The sequence below is a fragment of the Belonocnema kinseyi genome, chromosome 6, assembly GCF_010883055.1.
Source record: "Belonocnema kinseyi isolate 2016_QV_RU_SX_M_011 chromosome 6, B_treatae_v1, whole genome shotgun sequence".
Classification (NCBI taxonomy): Eukaryota; Metazoa; Arthropoda; class Insecta; order Hymenoptera; family Cynipidae; genus Belonocnema; species Belonocnema kinseyi.
Genome location: NC_046662.1, coordinates 4,994,705 through 4,995,914, shown reverse-complemented (window position 1 = coordinate 4,995,914; position 1,210 = coordinate 4,994,705). Strand labels below are relative to the sequence as shown.

At 38.5% G+C, this 1,210-nt stretch overlaps 1 protein-coding gene across 1 annotated transcript in view; it reads right to left on the bottom strand.

Annotated features, from left to right (window-relative positions):
• Nucleotides 1-1,210, bottom strand: part of LOC117174545 (CAD protein) — a 179,722-nt gene that overhangs the window by 139,238 nt on the left and 39,274 nt on the right. Inside the window, exon 9 of the mRNA XM_033363749.1 lies at nt 287-713. Within this exon, the coding sequence (XP_033219640.1) occupies nt 287-713 (427 nt within the window). The remainder of the gene's footprint in view (nt 1-286; nt 714-1,210) is intronic.

Here is a 1,210-nt window from a genome sequence, read left to right as displayed (position 1 = left end):
TCCAAAACCCTCATAAAAATTTTAAATCGCGTAATTAGAAAGGAAGTTACAGGCGTTTGAAACTACCCCTGCAGGCATTGGGGTTAAAAATTCAACCCCCCCCCCTCCCTCACTTGGGGAGGGTTGGTAATCCTGGTCTATGAGTTTGTGGATTAACTACTGTTGGGTAGGCGAACATATTCCCAGAATTTAGAGACAATCGAAAAACATGACTTTTTGAGTTGGGGCAGTTGAGGAATAATGCCCCATATAATTAAAGAAAAAATACAGTTTAAACGATATTTACCTTAGCTATCAGCTGCATGTTAAATGGACCGGTGACTGACAAACAAGCAGCAACATCCTTAGCTATGTTACAGATTTTGACCAGAGTTTCCGAATTGATGTCCTGCGGGGGAGTGACTAGAGTCGCATCTCCCGAATGAACACCAGCATTTTCTACGTGCTCTGAAACAGCCATGCAGAAAACGGTTCCATCGTAGGCGACAGCATCCACATCGATTTCCTTCGCTTCGAGGATAAATTTCGATATGACAACTGGATGCTCTTTGCTGACATAGCTGGCAGTTTTCAAGTATGTCTCCAGATCGTGATTCGAGAAGACGACATTCATGGCAGCTCCACTCAATACGTAAGAAGGCCGTGCCAAGCATGGATATCCGACCTTTTCGCAAAACTCGACAGCCGATTCCAAATTTGTCAATTCTTTCCATCTGCAATATTTCACCAATATTTATCGATTAATCAAAGTCGATATGATTTTTCAGACAAATTTCAAAAGTTTGTCAAATTTAACTCTGTCCAGCCAAAGGCCCGGATCCACCCATGAGAAGGTGTCTAATCGAACCCTGGAAAAAATTCAATGACAATTTACTTTTTTCCCAGACAATATTTTTCATAGTACGAAGTAATGTTATTATGTAAAATAAAATTACTGGGTTTTTATTTAAGAAATTAACCTTTATTAAAGGAGAAGTAAAATCTTAATGGTACACGTTTCTCAACATTGTAATAATTATGTATTTTAATTTAGAATGGTTTGGAATAAATGATACGCAAACAATTATTAATCATTTCTTTAATTTGCCCCTATATTACATAAATTTGAATAATACGAGGGTAGTTCAATAAGTCCTTAGAATGACCAACAGATGGCGCGCGAATCGCTCCAAATCATCTGTTTTCAGTCAGCAACACTCCCGACTAGATA